General features: G+C 35.2%; 1 protein-coding gene across 12 annotated transcripts in view; it reads right to left on the bottom strand.

Annotated features, from left to right (window-relative positions):
- ARHGAP12 (Rho GTPase activating protein 12) overlaps positions 1-16,488 on the bottom strand; it is a 132,090-nt gene that overhangs the window by 32,738 nt on the left and 82,864 nt on the right. For 7 of the 12 annotated variants that reach the window (XM_023740613.1, XM_012558358.2, XM_023740609.1 and 4 more), the window contains exons 5-8: positions 15,386-15,526; positions 14,156-14,236; positions 5,095-5,220; positions 1,267-1,356 (exon numbers count right to left, since the gene is read on the bottom strand). In XM_023740613.1, coding sequence (XP_023596381.1) covers positions 1,267-1,356; positions 5,095-5,220; positions 14,156-14,236; positions 15,386-15,526 — 438 coding nt within the window. The remainder of the gene's footprint in view (positions 1-1,266; positions 1,357-5,094; positions 5,221-14,155; positions 14,237-15,385; positions 15,527-16,488) is intronic. The other 5 variants (XM_012558359.2, XM_004386259.3, XM_012558362.2 and 2 more) reach the window with 5 other exon arrangements.

Here is a 16,488-nt window from a genome sequence, read left to right on the forward strand (position 1 = left end):
ATGGCTGATTTTATGTTCTGTGAATTTTACCACCAAAAAAAAAAAAAAAAAAACTACAAAAAGAACCAGTGTTATAAAAGTATTAGATGCTCAAATCAGATTTTTTAAAAAGGCTTCAGGCAGTGAGTTTCTGTTCATGGTGATGGGAAATTTGGCAACAATTATGGGCGATAGTTGCAAAACGTGGTAATGCTGCTGATATCACTAAACTGTACACCTGAGAAATGCTGGATTGGCAATGTTGTTATAGATATTTTTATAATAAAAAGGGCTTTAGGATAGTAATAGTCAATGAAAAGAAATTAGTCAATTTGTTTCTTTGTAAAATAAATGTTAGAATCTACTTTTCTCCAAAACTGATAATGCATTTTAATACCATAATTGGAAATACAGGATTAAAAGCTCAAATTTCCAAATTATATAATCTAAAACTCTATTCAGTAATTGTTGTTATTGTTAGCTGCCATCACGGCGGCTCCAACTCATAGTGACCTTACGTAGAACAGAAGGGAACACTGCTCGGTCCTGTACCGTCCTCATGATCATTGCTATGTCTGAGTCCATCATTTTGGCCACTGTGTCAATTGGGAACGTTAAAATGCATATTCTCACAGGCGCACTGTGACAAACGGATTAGGTTCTTTGTACCAGCCCACAAAAACCTATTTAAATCCATACTGTAGCCATATTGTGAAGAAGTATACTACTGACTTTTAAAAAAATATATACCCTGCCTATTTCCAAAAAGGATTTGAAAGACTATGAAAAATAACAATAATGTATTTGCAAATTGGCAAGAAAACATTAGTATGTTTATAATTTATATTAATGGAAGGAATTTTAAATCTGGTTTGATCAGAAGATACTGAAGAGGTAGATGGACAATTTGCAGAGATTTTTAAGGTGCCATCAGATATCTAACACCGGTTATGGAACTGTTTTCACTTCTGCATTTGTAGCTTCCTTTTTCTAATCACTAAGCCTTATCACCAACCATGTGGAGGGAAAAGAATCTCTTCTTGTCTTAACTGGGTAAGAGAGGCAAGACTACGTGGGAGTTAGCAAGTGAAAAAGAGGAGACCGCAGAGGGCAAGGGCTTTTTAAAAATAAAATCTGATTCTCAATTTAAACCTATTATAATTGTGATTTAAAAAAAAAACAAAAACAAAACCAATGAACTTGAATAGAAGCCCAAGAAATATTTCAACATTACATTAGAGAAAATTTACTAAAACTGAAATAACTGGACTCTATTATACTACACACTTCTATTATACTAACTGTATCTTGGTGCTGTGGTGAAGAGGGAGAAGACTCATTTTCAGGAAAGCAGAGTTTTGAGGCAGTTGGAGATTCCTACAAAAAATAAGTAATGAAAATGTTACTCTATTTTATTAATTATATTTCGCCCTCTATTCACAGTGAGAGGGCTTAATATGGGGAAGCGAAGAAAAATTTTTTCTTCATTATTTTCCTTTCACATTGAGCTCAGAAACTAATACGGTACTAACTCAAAAAATACAGATGTTATAAAAAGTTTATGAAATATAGCATATTTTATACCATTTACAGTTAAACAGTATAGTTTAAATTTAACTGTAAACACTGCATACAGAATTACATAATAGTTCAAAATAAATTACACTGCTTTAAAATCATGTTACATTAGTTTGAATCAACCATACTTAAAATAGGTAAAATCTAACAACTTGGTAAATAAATATGTAACAGTCATCATACTAACTTGCTCTTGGTATGGTGGATACAGACACCCAGGATTAAGTAAGGAACAGTCATAGAAATTACTTGGCCAACTGCCAGAAGAATTTTACTTAACAGCTATAGAAGAAATTAAACTATTATTAATACGAAACATAATTTATAGCTAACTTTCCAATGACCAGAAATTAACAAGATAAAATATGCAAGGGAAGAAACCTCAGATTTAAGAATTAATCATTAAAAAAAGAAATTTTATGTCTAATCCTATAAGAATATTATAAGAGCAAATGAATAATGTGTGTTTTTGAGCAATTCTTCATTAATATTAAAACATGGCGTATGATTTCTAGTATAAACGTTTAGCGGACTGTGTCATGGAAGGTAAGACTGAAGACACATTGTTCTGGTACCAACAGCCTAGCACCATTTAAATTCTCTCCATTCCCCTCAATGCTCTGAATCATTTCAGGAAAAGATGATAAAGAAAGCATATGCCAATATCTGTTATTAATTTTCCAATAAAAACCAAATAATTTCTTAGAACATTCATGTCCATATCTGTATCATTGTTTTCTATGCTTATGCAACTATAGAACGTACAGTCCACAAACACGGGAATTCCTTTAAGTAACAACATAAAAAGCTTTAACTCAACATTCATTCATCTGAAAAATAGTCTCCAGTTTTATATTCCATCCCACTTATAAAACAGAAACTCTAGCTAGGCAGCAATAAAAGTTTACAGAAAAAACTCTTGAAGGGACAAGCTTACAAATCAAATATCCAAGGCTAAAACTATTAATGAAGAAAATATTAAAATCAAATAAAAATATCTTTAGAAAAAGAAATTAAACTTAATGTCCAAATCTCCATTATTTGTTGTTTTCTGTCAAGTCAATTTTCACTCATAGCGACCCTACAGGACAGAGTAGAACTGCCCCATAGGGTTTCCTAGGCTGTAAATTTTACAGGAGCAGATTGCCAGGTCTTTCTCCCGTGGAGAAGCTGGTAGGTTCCAACTGCCGACCTTTCGGTTAGCAGCTGAGCACTGATCCACTGCACTACCAGGGTTCAAGACTCCATTTAGCCTCATTTCTGACAGTTTCAGATGCTTTCTTTTTCAATTTCTTGAATTCCAAAAGAGGGTTCGACTAATATTAAAACAGTCTGAGAAAAATAAGAAAGATTTGATGATTCACAACTAGACAGTAATTGAATAAAATTACGATTTATTTTTCATAGCATCATCAGTCCTGTAGAAATAAAAACCACATCAAATGGAGTAGTAATTTATGTATAACAATAATTAGACACAAGAAATAATTTTCCATTTATATATTTATTTATATATATTTAAAAATATCTGTGACTATATCTTAAATATCTCTATATTAGTTTTCACAAAAACCATAAACAGGCACATACAGACAGATACACCCTCACATACACACACACAGACGTACACACGCCTACCTCCTCTAAGGTTATCTGGCAACTGTATTAGGACCTATGTCATCATAACATCTGCTATACAGTACTAAGTGTCTTTGATTTAGTTTCAAGTTATACACACTTTGCCCTTTATCATATATTATTCTGCTAGTTTGTTCCAGCATAGTCCCTATTTCATAACCTCAAAGCCTGCAGATATCCTTTCTTAAGAAAGTATATGCTAGGTGATGATAATAAATAGAAAAGTTTACTTGGTAAAGGAACTACCTATGAATCCATTTACAAAGAGTAAAATGGGGGGGGGGGGGACATTCCTACCAAAATAAGTAAATCTCCAGTCTCAAGAAAATCAGGTTCTCACAACTGGGATAATTACACCACAAAAAAGAAGTAATACAAATTTCATGCTAGTTATTCTAAGCAATAGATTGAAAATGAGTCTCAAGAGAGATTAAAAAGGAATAAGAAATTTTAAATCCTCATCACCAAACTTACCATCCTCATTCTTTCTAATACTACGAGCAGTGGAGTTTCTTCGACAATGGCTTCTGCCCTAGCACACTACATACGGTATTTAGGAGCTTTCTATATACACCGAAGTGTAATCTGGTTCTTGATGTTAAGGGAATTTTTCTACTAAAAATCTCTAGGAACTGTACCTACCCAGATTAATCGCAATGCTAACACATTTTCAAGCACTCGCACACTCTTTGTATATGCCCTTTATATTCAACTGCATAACATCCTTATGAAACAGAAACTAGAATCAGTATACTACTTTCATTACTGTACTATTAGTCCATGTTATAAACATAAATTGTATGTAGATTATTTATACAGCTCCACCAAAGTCCACCTTTTAATTTAACAAGACTAACTTTGTAGTCACTTGCAGTACCTAAAAACTACACTTGTTTTGACTAGTGAGTTGACATAATGTATAAAGGGATTTAAGAATGAAAGTATTCAAACTTAGAGAAATATGACTTGGAGGAGTTCATTCCGTTTTCACTAAAACACCTAAAAATGCATGAAATCTGTTAATTATGCTAAAAGAGAAGACCGATAGTAAAAAAGGGTCTTGAATGACAAATATCTTTTTGAAACAACTTACTTCATTTTGGGGTAATACCACATTCACTTGTAACATTAGCAAGTCTGATATGGAGCCATTCTGCAAATTCACACTAATTTCCCATCCATCCTCAAAATGAAGCGACAATGTAAAGATGTAACTCATAAGAAGGTTAAGGGTTTATGGCCTTTCCATTCTGATATTTGCATCAAAATTTATTCCTTATTTGAAAACAAAGAACATTACTTCTCAGATTGATAAAAGCACTTCATGCAGACAGCCATTTGTCTTTCTTTGATTATTTTTCTAAGTGGTTGAAAGTGTATTTGGGGAAAGACGAAGTAAAAAGATTGCTATCTTCTCTGGGATGAGGAAGAATAATTAAATGTCTTAACTACAAAACCTCCTAGGGATTGAAGACAAACAGAAAGATGACTTTTAAATATTGTAAGCAAAAAAACTGTCACCTCCTAGGCTCAGATGTATCAATGTGTACATCATTAAGTCACAGATAACCCAGTCCATTGTGTGGAAAAAAGAAAAAGGCAAAAAACTGCAAAACCCACTCCATGACAAACTGATGCTAAATACAATAAAAGAGTAATCACCAAGGTATGAGATTCTGCTAAGGGGAAAATACATGATTCAGTTACATTTTAGCATACACGCAAATCAAAACTTCAGTTGGTTCAAAAGAAATAAAATATTTTAAAGAACTAACCATATTTAACAACAGAAACGCCACATGAAATGGGACGTATTAGTACAAATGGCTACAATTCACTATACAATATAATGCACAAAGACCTTGCCAAAATTCTCCACAGATTTCCTAACAGTCCTACCTTGTCATTGGCGTCTAACACAATTGTGCTGTGTCTCCACTTTGTTAACACTATCGGTTCTTGTAGCCGCCTGTCCAGGCTCCTACTTTTTATTATTTCCCTCTGCTGCTGCGATGAAGCATTATACTAAAGAAAACAAAATACACATCATAAATAACAAAAACAAAAGTGGAACTTCACATGCTAACACAAGACTTTCACAAAGTTAATCATATCACACTACTGTCAGTTTTCTGGCCTCAGTTTTCTCATCTCTGACCAGCATTTTAGCACAAATGAAAAGATCACGCATTCCCGGGTTAGGTAGCAACTTGGTGTTATCTTTGGCAAAGTATTTAATCTCCTTAAGTCTAAGTTTCCTCAAAATAAAACAGAAATATCCTCTCTCTCAGAGTTGCTGTAAGGATTAAGTAAAGTATAAAAAGTGCCATCGATTGCACTGACAGAAGGCTCTCGTAAATATTAGCTATAATAACTTAGGGAAACCCTGGTAGCCCAGTGGTTAAGCGTTTGGCTGCTAACCAAAAAGTTGGCAGTTCAAATCCACCAGCTGCTGCTCCTTGCAAACCCTATGGGGCAGTTCTACTCTGTCCTACAGGGTTGCTATGAGTCGGAATCAACTCGATAGTAATAAGCTTATAATAACTTACAAAATGAGGTCACTAGATAAATTAATTTTGTAAGGGTTCCTTCCACTTCCAAAACCTACATGAATTCAATTTTTGGTTTAGGTTTAAAAACAATGCCTACATATACACAGTATTCTTGTATTTAAGGGTTTTGTTGTTATTTTGTTTCTGTCGTTGCTTTCAGTTACAGGCCAAACATGCCATTGAGTGTGGTAAAATACAAGCCAGTGTAAAGGTAGAGATTGTACAGTTTAAAGACCAATCCTGAATATATCAGTTATGTACAAAAGGCAGGTAATCACTGCCAGGGAAAAGTATATATAAAACTAAAAATGCATTGTCAATAAGGTATTAAATCATATGTGTTCGAAATAACCACACAGATTATCAAGAAAAAACACTTCAGAAATGTGAGGACTTAAGAGTTATGTTGTTCTATACAGGCAATTTTAATAAATTGTAAATAATAAATTATAATGACAAAGAAAATTAACCTTTTTCAGGTATAATTTCTTCTCCTTGCAACCAAAGGATAAGTGACATCTAACCCCTCCCCGAAAAGTCAGCGAATCTCAACTACCCTGATTATAATGTCAATATAATTGTATTTGGGGAACGTTTTCTTTTAACAGCAGCATTGTTAGCGCAGTAGTTAAGTGCTCGGCTGCTAACCAAAAGGTTGGAGGTTCAAACTCACCAGCTGCTCTGTAGGAGGCCCTACGTACAGCCAAACGAAACACTGCCCGGTCCTGCACCATCCTCACCATCGTTGTTATGCTTGAGCCCACTGTTGCATCCACTGTGTCAATCCATCTCCTTGATGGTCTTCCTCTTTTTCACTGACCCTCTACTTTACTAAGCATGGTGTCCTTCTCCAGGGACTGGTCCCTCCTGATAACATGACCAAAGTATGTGAGACAAAGTCTCACCATTTTTGCTCCTAACAAGCATTCTAGCTGTACTTCTTCCGAGACAGATTTGTTCCTTCTTCCAGCAGTCCACAGTATATTCAATATTCCTCGCCAGCACCATAATTCAAAGGTGTCAATTCTTCTTCAGTCTTCTTACTCATTGTCCAGCTTTCACATGCATATGGGGCAACTAAAAATACCATGGATTGGGTCAGGTCAATCTTAGTCCTCAAAGTGACATTTTTGCTTTTTAACACTTTAAAGCAGTTTTTTGCAGATTTGCCTAATGCAATACATTGTTTAACGTCTTGACTGCTGCTTCCATGGGTGTTGACTGTGGATCTAAGTAAAATGAAATCTTTGACAACTTCAATCTTTTCTCCATTTATCATGATGTTGCCTACTGGTCCAGTTGTGAGAATTTTTGTTTCCTTTTTGTGGAAGTACAATTTATACTGAAGGCTGTGGTCTTTGATCTTTATCAGTAAGTGCTTCAAGTCCTCTTCACTTTCAGCAAGCAAGGCTGTGTCATCTGCATATCACAGGCTGTTAATGAGTCTTCCTCCAATCCTGATGCCCAGTTCTTCTTCATACAGTCCAGCTTCTTGGGTTATTTGCTCAGCATACAGACTAAATAAGCATGGTGAAAGGATACAACCCTGACGCACACCTTTCCTGACTTTAAACAACACAGTATCCCCTTGTTCTGTTCAAATAACTGCCTTACTATCGTTAAGTCAGAACAAGGTCAGACTGCCTCAATACAATCAGCCAGAACAAGGCCAGGGGCCAACTGTGGAACAGACCATCAACTGCTCATATGTAAGTTCAAGTTGAACCTGAAGAAAACTAGAGCAAGTCCAACGAGAGCCAAAATACGACCTTGAGTATATCCCACCTGAATTTAGAGACCATCTCAAGAATAGATTTGACAAATTAAGCACTAATGACCAAAGATCAGATGAATTGTGGAATGATATCAAGGACATCATACACAGAGAAAGCAAAAGCCCATTAAAAAGACAGGAAAGAAAAAAAAAGACCATAACGGACGTCAGACTCTGAAACTTGATCTTTAACATAAAGTAGCTAAAGCGAATGGAAGAAATGATGAAGTAAAAGAGCTAAAGAGAAGATTTCAAAGAGTGGCTTCAGAAAACAAAGTAAAGTATTATAACAAATGTGCGAAGACCTGAAGTTAGAAAACCAAAAGGGAAGAACACACTCTGCATTTCTCAAGCTGAAAGAACTAAACTTGAAGCCTCGAGCTGCGATACGAAAATACTGAAATGACACAGAAGTATCAGGAAAAGATGGAAGGAATACAGAGTCACTGTACCAAAAAGAACTGGACATTCAACCATTTCAGGAGGCAGCATGTGATCAAGAACTGATGGTACTGAAGGAAGAACAGCAATATGGTATAGCAGTATTCTTGGCTGAAAGCAGACAATACCAGGAAGAGGTTTACCTGTGTTTTATTGACTATGCAAAGGCATTTGACTGTGTGGATCATAACAAGTTATGGAAAACACTGCAAAAAACGGAATTCCAGGACACTTAACTGTGCTCATGCCAAACTTGTACATAGACCAAGAGGCAGTCGTTTGAACAGAACAAGGGGATACTGAGTGGTTTAAAGTCAGGAAAGCTGTGCATCAGGGTTGTATCCTTTTACCATACTTATTCAACCTGTATGCTGGGCAAATAATCTGAGATGCTGGACTATATGAAGAAGGTGGCATCAGGAATGGAGGAAGATGCATTATCAACCTGCGATACGCAGATGACACAACCTTGCTTGCTGAAAGCGAAGAGGACCTGAAGCACTTACTGATGACCAGGGACTACAGCCTTTAGTATGCATTACACCTCAACATAAAGATAACAAAAATCCTCATGACTGGACCAACAAGCAACATCATGATAAACAGAAAAAAGACTGCAGTTGTCAAGGATTTCATTTTACTTAGATCCACAATCAACACCCATGGAAGCAGTAGTCAAGAAATCAAATGACGTACTGGACTGGGAAAATCTGCTGCAAAAAACCTCTTTCAAGTGCTAAAAAGCAAAGATGTCACTTTAAGGACTAAGGTGCACTTGACCCAAGCGATGGTGTTCTCAACTGCCTCATATGCATGCAAAAGCTGGGCAATGAATAAGGAAGACTGAATAATGGTATCGGCAAAGAATATTGAATATACCATGGACTGCCAAAGAACGAACAAATCCGCCTTAGAAGAAGTACAGCCAGAATGCTCCTCAGAAGCGAGAATGGCAAAACTTCATCTCACGTACTTTGGACATGTTATTAGAGGGACCAATTCCGGAGCAGGACATCATGCTTGGTAAACTAGAGGGTCAGAAAAAAAAGACCCTCGATGAGATGGACTGACACAGTGGCTGCAACAACAGACTCAAGCATAGCAACGGTTGTGAGGATGGCGCAGGACTAGGCAGCGGTTCGTTCTGCTGTACATAGGGTCGCTATGCGTCGGTTCACAACAGTACTCCACCGTGTTCATGTACCATTCAATCAGTGTTTATGCATTCAATCCTTGATGAGCATTTGGGTTATTCTCATTTTCTGACTAATCCAAATAAAGCTGTTAGAAACTTTTGCATAAGGTTTTTGTGCAAAGGTAAATATTCATTTCTCTCAGACAAACATCCAGAAGTGAAGTTGCTGAGTCATATGGGTAGTGTGTGTTTGGCTTCAAAAAAACTGCCACACTGTTTTAAAGAGTGGCTGTGTTATTTTATATTCCCACCACCAATGTACGAGAGATCCAGTTTCTGTGCATTTGGTATTGTCACTATTTTTTTAAAGGTTTTAAATTTGTTACTATTTTAGTCATTCTAATAGTATCTCATTATGGGCTTTGATTTATGCTTCCTCAATGGCTAATGATATGGAACATCTTTTCATATGCTTACTTGCCAGTCTTACATCTTTAGGGAAGTTTCAGTTCAAGTGCGTGGCCCATTTTTTAACTCTTGTTTGTTCTTTGTTGAATTCTGAGAGTGCTTTATATATTCTGGATCCAAGTCCTTTTCTGGATATATGACTTGTAAATATTTTCTTCTAGTCTGGAGCTTCTCTTTTTGTTTCCTTGACAATGTCTTTGACACAGCAAATGTTTATTATTTGAATGAAACGAGAAAAACAAGAAATACAATTTATCAATTTTCCTTTTATGGACAGTACTTTCAATGTCATGTCTAAGAAGCCTATCCCTATACCATGAGGATTTTTCCTATGTTTTCTTTTTGAAAGATTTGTAGGTTTTGTTTCTACGTTTAGATCTATAATCTATTTTTATTTCATTTTGAATAAGGTGCGAGGTTTAGATCAAGGTTCACTTTTGGGCTCACGAATGTCCAACTGTTCCAAAACCATTTCCTGAAAAAAGTATCCTTTCTTCACTGAAATGATTATGAACTTCTGTTAAAAACCAATTGGGAAGACTTGTGTGGGTCTAATTTTGCATTCTTTGCTCTGTTCTATTTACCTATATTGTCTATTCTTCTGCCAGTATAACTATAGCTTCATAGTTAGTCTTAACATCAGGTAGTACGACTCCTCCAACTTTATTCATCTTCTTCAAATTTGTTTGAACTATTCTAGTTACTTTGTCTTTCCATATAAATTTCTGAATCATATTGTCCATATCTAAAAAAATTCCTACTGGAACTTGGATAGGAATTGTGTTAAATCTATAGATCAATTTGGGAAATAGTGACATTTTTACCATGTTACCTCTTCAAAATACACTTTAGGTCTTCTCTGATCTCTAAAATGAGTATTTTGTAGTTTTTAGCATACAGATCCTAAATATATTTCTGTAGATTTATATCTAAGTATTGCATTTGGAGGAGCCCTGGTGAAACAGTGGTTGAAAGTGCTTGGCTGCTAACTGAAAGGTCAGTGGTTTGAACCTACACAGCTGCTGTGTGGGAGAAAGATGTGGCAGTCTGCTTCTGTAAAGATGTACAGCCTTGGAAACCCTATAGGCAGTTCTACTCTGTCTTACAGGGTTGCTATGAGTCGGAATCAACTCGACGGTAGCGGGTTTTGGGTTATTTCTTTTGGGAGGGTCGGGTAGTTACTGTAAATGGTACTGAGTTTTTTAATTTCAGCTTCCAATTTGTCACTGGTAGTATATAAAAAACACAATTTTTGTGTGTTGATCTTGTATCCTACAATTCAGTTAAATTCACTTATTGGGTCTAGGATGGTTTTTTGTTTTTGTAGATTACTTGGTATTTTCTACAGAAAATCATGTGATCTGCAAAGAAAACCAAACCCACTGCCATCAAGTCAATTTTGACTCACAATGACCCTGTAGGACAGAGCTGAACTGCCCCAGAAGATTTCCGGGGCTGTATACCTTTACAGAAGAAGACTGTCACACCTATCTCCTGCAGAGCAGATGGTAGGTTTGAACTGCCGTTTAGCAGCTGAGTGCTTAACCACTGCATCAGTAGGAATAGCTTTATTTATTACTTTCTAATTTGTATGCCTTTTCTTTCCTTTTTTTCTCTTATTATGGCACTGGCAAGGACTTTCAGTACTAAGTAGAGAACAGACATCCCTCCATTATTCCCAATTGTGAGGGGAAAAGTATTCAATCTTTCACCAGTAACTATGATATTATCTATGTTTTTTGTTTCTTTTCTTTTTGTAGGTTTCTTTTTTTAGTTTAAGGAAATTCCCTTTTATTCCTGGTTTGTTGTTGAGTTTTTATCATTAATGGGTGTCGAATTTTGTCAAATGCTTTTACTGTATTAATTGAGGTTGCGTGATTTTTCTTCTTTACACTGTTAGTATAGTGGATTACAAAGACTGGGTTTTGAATAATGGATCAGCCCTACATTTCTAGAATAAACTGCACTTAGTATATAGTGAATGATTCTTTTTATATATTTCAGGATTCTGTTTGCTAATATTTTCCTGAAGACATCTGCACTGGAAGATACAAACCTATCCAAAAGAACTTATTTCAAACTTACTGTAACTGTTAACTTGATTAGGGTACAAAATTTAACCTGTAATTTCTCTTCATCATATACTTAACAGTACATTAAATGGTGGGTGGTTCAAGAACATTCTCCTTATTATTTCATTCCTTATTTTCTCATTCCCACTAGACCCAACTAAGACCTCTTCACATCCAATTTTACTGGAAGATCAAGAAAGTGTCAAAGATCTTCTGATACCTTATCTTAAGTGGCCAACAGCAGCAAGAAATAAAATGCTATCAGAGAACTGAGGACTCAACACTGGTCATGATGAGCACCCATTTCTACTGCTGCAGAGCTACCCTTTGAGGTGTTCATATAACTCAGTCCCTTGTCTCTCTTCTTTCTTTCACCCAAGCCATTTACAGAAGTAAGCAGGTCTCCTAATATTGGACCTACGATTCTTCTGACCTAGGAATGTACAAGAGTTAATAAGAAACTCAACAGGAATATTCAGCCACTGGTTAACATTCCAAATTGCTCCTGGGAGCATCTCCCTTCACTAGACCTGGACCTCAGACCAATCACTCAAAAGAAGTCTTGTGACTGATCTCATTACCCCAACAAATCAGAAAGCAGGGTGAAAGAAGATGCAATTCAATATACAATTCCTCTATAACTCAACCGATATTTGACGTACTGGTAAGAGTGAAAATCCAAAATTTTCAAGCGACACAAAAAATTTAGTATTCATGTTTAAATTAATTAATATTATATTAATGAAATATTAGTATTCTGTAACCTAAATCATTTCAGTGAACTCAAATTTTAGCAGATTTTTCTTCTGGTTTCTTCTTCTAAGTCAAAACAGATTCGATACTTTATTATAAGCCCAAAAGAAATCATCACTTTGTTATACAGTTTTAATTGAATAATTATGTCCCCAAAATAGTCCTATCCCAACTCATGCACATATGGTATTACATATTTTGGCCATCACTAACCATAAGATTTTCCTAACTTAATCACTTAGTGATTTTACAGATGGTACTGGTTTTGAAAAGCAGTATCTGATGTAGTCTATGACTTCTTCCCCGTACACTAATAACACAAAAATACTGTTACTCTTATTATGTAAACCTCTTTTCCCCTAAAAGTTGGTAACCGCCATATTAAGCTTGGAATGTTATTTTGCCAGTTAAAAGTTTTACTAAGAGACAATTAAATTTGGAAAATAAAATGTTAAGTTATTTCATATTCAGTATTAAAAGTGTTGTGAGTGCTTGGTACAACTTCAAAGTTTAATGTGTAAATATAGTTTTATCTTGAAAATCTGGATCCAAAGTACAAATTAACAATGATGAAAATGAAAAAAACTCAAAAATGTTCACTGACTTATGTTTCATAATTTTAAAGAGTGATGTCTTGATATGTACAATCTCATCCTACTAATATCAAGTTGTATAATTTCATCAAATACTTTAAGGCCAGATATCACTCACATAAGGAAGAAACCATTACTAGCACTAGTTTACTAGATTAGTATTTCCAACCTTCAGCCATTTCAGTAACACCTAGTTATTTTTTCTGTACCCATGGATCATTTATACTATTAATGTTTTTCTTTAAATTGACTTACTTTTATCCTTAGACAATTTTCTTTAAAAACAAAAATACATGTACCAATTGATGCCACAGATTTGCCTGCTAATCACAGTTTTTTAAAAATGGTAAAATAATATACCAATTAAAATTTAAATGTTTGCTCAGATATCACTTAAAATTATCTCAAGTAGTGATACAAAACCAAAGCCTTTGCCATTGATTCTGACCCACGGTGACCCCATGTGTGTCAGAGTAGAACTGCACTTCATAAGGTTTTCAATGGCTGCAATCTTAGGGAAGTGGACCGCTAGGCCTTTCTTCTGCAGCAACGCTAAGTGTATTCAAACCGCCAGTCTTTCCATTAGTAGCCAAGTGCAAACTGTGTCAAGTACTAATCAATGGTGACACGTATATGACCACTGTGAAACCTATTACCTTAGATACAAAAAACAGCCCTGGTGTACTTTGTCTGAAAAGAGATACCCAGCTAGGCCCTAGATCGTATTACCACAAGCTGTCTATCTTAGCCAACGACTGACTCAGTTACAATACACATTTACATTAAGAGGACAAACCTGAATATTTTAGTTACTATTCCTTCTCATAAAAAAATAAAAAAGATTAAATATTAAGACCAACTTCATGTGCAAAATTCAAGATAACTAGACAAAAGATGGCACTATTTGCACTAAAGAAAATTCTTACTTCCAACAATACTGAAAAACTGATTTCAAGTTAAACTAAAAAGAATTTTTAAAAGGGACTAAGCAGAATTATATGTAACGCACAAAAAACTGGCCCGTCACAGGATTCTCAATAAATTCTGAAAAACCAGTCTTGCTGTTTTTTAAAAGCTAAATAAAAATTCAAAAATAAATCTGCTGAAAACCATTTTCAGATATTACTTCATATACTATTGTTAAATAGAAATTTTGTATTAAGGCTGGTTACCTTCGGCAATTCCCATTCTGATCGAGACCCATCTGCGCTGTAGTAATATTGTCTACCTTGATCATCAACATGCTTGCGCCACTATAAAAACAGAACAGGTGTTATTTTTAATTTAAATAGAAGTGTTTTTAAGCTGATACAACCAGAGATAATAGATATAACGCTTACACATTTTATTCTACTTGCTCAAAATAATGCTACTCAGGAACACTGAAAAAAAATAATGCACTTAATACTAGAAGACTTGTATGCTAAGCTTGTGAGAGTCAGTATACTCAATATTAACTGTGAGTTTATTTTCTCTCTCTTTCATCCGATGTCACACTAGGGATGCATGCACCACTTAACAAGGTACCATTAAGAAATACATAACATATAGATACACAGATGGACACATGTACTGGACCACAGGTACATGCTCCCCCACTCTGAAAGCAGGGTTGAGAAATTAACAAGAGACTCTTTTTCAATCTTTAAGTATAAAACTACAAAATAATTTATGCTTAGCTTTACACAAGCCCTTAGGAATTCCTCCTTGTAGCCAACACATTTTACTTGATAAGATTTAAATAACAGTACAACAACAGAACTTCATGTAATATAATACAGGGAATATGAGGCGGAAAAAGACTAAGGATTGCTAATGCAGACATACGATCTTAATTATCAAATAAATGAAAACTTGTGTTTCCTTATTTTCTAGTGTCAAATAATTAAGGCAGGAAAGAGGGTCTGCTCTCTAAACTATCATAACCAACCAGTTCTCCAGCAGATGATACCAGACATAATACACACATAAAATTTCAAAATTCATCCCCAAAATAGTTAATTAACCACAGAATACTAGATTCATGGTTTTTGTTTTGCATAAATTTGGTTATAACAGAAAAAGAAGTATAGCCAGTGAGGTGCTATACAAAAATGGCACACTGAGAAAACTATTCTCAAAAGCCATATGCTTACTAAAGAAGTCTAAACAGAATGTCATCAACAGAAGGTCTACTCTTAGAAGGTCTGTCTTAAATGGGCATCAACACCACAAAAATCACTATCATTGTAAGAAGTTTAAAACCATGAATCCGTTATATTCAGTTTCAGGCCAACTGGCATAATTATAGAATTACAATGAATATTTTTATGAGTTTATTTAATACTACTAAAACTTCAGTACACAATTATTTCATAAAACGATTCCGCCAAGAAATACTAGATGAGAGAAAAAGGATGTACCTTTTCATTAGTATAGTCACTGGTATATAAGGTGTGCCCACGTTCATCCAACTCTTCTGACCAACCCCTTGGAGGAGAACCACACTGACTATCTGACTGGCTGTAAGAAATGCTGTGGTAGTTTTCTTCTGATGATAGAAGCTACAGTCAGAAACATAAGGATTTTTCTTCTTTGAGTATAAATATTCAGCAGTTGAAAATCTAAGAAATCAATTTTACTTGGCTATAAGTACTAAGATGCTTGAATGTATATGAATATTTAACTTTTAAAACAAAAATTGATGTCTTTAACTATACAAATGTAAGTGATGAAATTAATAATAGTTATTTTATATTAGTGCAATCCTACAAAAATTAACCGTAATAAAATTGAAAACAGCGTTTTCAGCCTAAGGATAGATAAAATGCTGCCTTCAACTTAATGCTGCTTTCAAACTAGAATCAGGTTAAAAAATTACAGGGGTATGTATGTGTACACACACCTATGTGTAAGCAGAGGAGGGAATGAGGGTGCTTCATCAGACCAAGCTCCTGGAAAACTCTCACTCACCTACTTATCACAAACAAGTGATAAGTTTTGCCTTACAAACAAGTGCTCCATAAATATTTCTTGAACTGTTTTTGAGGGGAGGGTGTAGAAAAAATACTAGCTTTGTGGCACTTCATTTTATATTCAAATTTATTAAGTTCTCCTAACTCATTCTACCAAGTGCTTATTAAAGACTGCTGGAAACTAAACTTCAAAACAAGAAAAAAGAATACTGGGAAAATTCAAATACAATACAGAAAGTCAAATTAGAAATTGAGTTTGGAAATAATACAGGGTAAGTACGATAAACTCCAGACATATAAAAGAAGCAGGTCAGAAGACCGGGAAATCAGAAATTACTACATTTGCTCGAACAAGAAGTCCCATGAGGGCTGTGGGGACCATGGTCTCGGGGAACATCTAGCTCAGCTGGCGTAACATAGTTTATAAAGAAAATGTTCTACATTCTACTTCAGTGAGTAGTGTCTTAGTGTCTGGGGTCTTAAAAGCCTGTGAGCAGTCATCTAAGATACTCCACTGGTCTCACCCCTTCGGGAGCAAGGGAGAATGAAGA

This window comes from Trichechus manatus, unplaced genomic scaffold (assembly GCF_000243295.1).
Source record: "Trichechus manatus latirostris isolate Lorelei unplaced genomic scaffold, TriManLat1.0 scaffold00160, whole genome shotgun sequence".
Taxonomy (NCBI): domain Eukaryota; kingdom Metazoa; phylum Chordata; class Mammalia; order Sirenia; family Trichechidae; genus Trichechus; species Trichechus manatus.